Source organism: Saprolegnia diclina, assembly GCF_000281045.1.
Source record: "Saprolegnia diclina VS20 unplaced genomic scaffold supercont1.109, whole genome shotgun sequence".
In the NCBI taxonomy this organism is placed as follows: domain Eukaryota; phylum Oomycota; class Saprolegniomycetes; order Saprolegniales; family Saprolegniaceae; genus Saprolegnia; species Saprolegnia diclina.
In genome coordinates this window covers 8,169-9,119 of record NW_008246176.1, presented here as the reverse complement: position 1 = coordinate 9,119, position 951 = coordinate 8,169, and the positions used below count along the sequence as shown (strand labels likewise).

The window sequence follows — 951 nt, the reverse complement described above, 5'->3', positions numbered from 1 at the left end:
GGTCGATGACGAGGTCCTGCGAGTAGCTGAGGAGGAGTCGGCAGAGGCCGGACGCGACTGTGCTGCTCGCAATGTCATAGTCGATTTCACAAAAGGTGGCGCCGCGCGAGTAGCGCTGCGTGACCTATGCACACGTCAACTCGCTGAGAGACGGCGACCGCCTACCTTGTTGCCGAGGATCGTGGGCGTGTTGCCCACGCCTTCGCGCACCGCCCAGTTGCCTTCGATGACGCGCGGAATGAGCTTGAGCCGATTCGACCGCTGCGCTAATTTGCACCTCGTGGTTGCTATTCGTAGTGCTGCCACAGAGTCTGCCCGAGGCGAAGGCGGAGGTTGTTGATGTTTGGAGCTCGACTTCAAGATCAACTGAAGCGTCAGCATGCGACATGGTTGCATTTTGGCCAATCCCATCCAGATATTTGAATTCACCAATCAGCGCACGTAATGTCGAAAAACGTTCGGCATTTTGCCCAATGGCCTTGCATTGGGTGGCGTGGTCGATTGGGCGGTGGCAAGAGCATTTGAACTTGAGTCGGGGTCGAGCGCAAGCAGCTCGCCCGCAGTCCATCGCAGCAGCCGCTGAGGTCGGCGCGACGCGGCGATCTTCCTGCATGCGAGGCTATGCATGGCTGCCACTGCCCATTGGCAAGCCATGCGTCGTCTGCCCGCCGAGGCCATGGCGCCATTTCGTCGCTAGCGAGTTTGTAGGTGTAGCTATACGAGACGCGTTCCAGATGATCGTACGAACAGATAAATGACGGGATCCCCGGTTGATTGATCTCACATTTACTACCTTTTTACTACCATTGATCTTAGTATGATGGAACAATTGAATCGTACTGCGTAGTAGTCTTCTTCCTAATACATAGTAGTGCATACGGCATTGCCAAGCATGTATATTTTTGCTTATATCTTTTACAAGGGCGTCCTTATCGTTGCGGGCGGGTACCT

At 54.9% G+C, this 951-nt stretch overlaps 1 protein-coding gene across 1 annotated transcript; it reads right to left on the bottom strand.

Annotated features, from left to right (window-relative positions):
- Nucleotides 1-10: 10 nt before the first annotated feature.
- SDRG_15997 (hypothetical protein) lies at nucleotides 11-643 on the bottom strand (the record flags this gene model as incomplete). The annotated part of the gene is made up of 3 exons (XM_008622186.1): nucleotides 11-124; nucleotides 166-266; nucleotides 637-643. Coding segments are annotated over 3 exons (222 nt in total), but the record flags the coding sequence as incomplete, so codon positions are not given.
- Nucleotides 644-951: the final 308 nt, after the last annotated feature.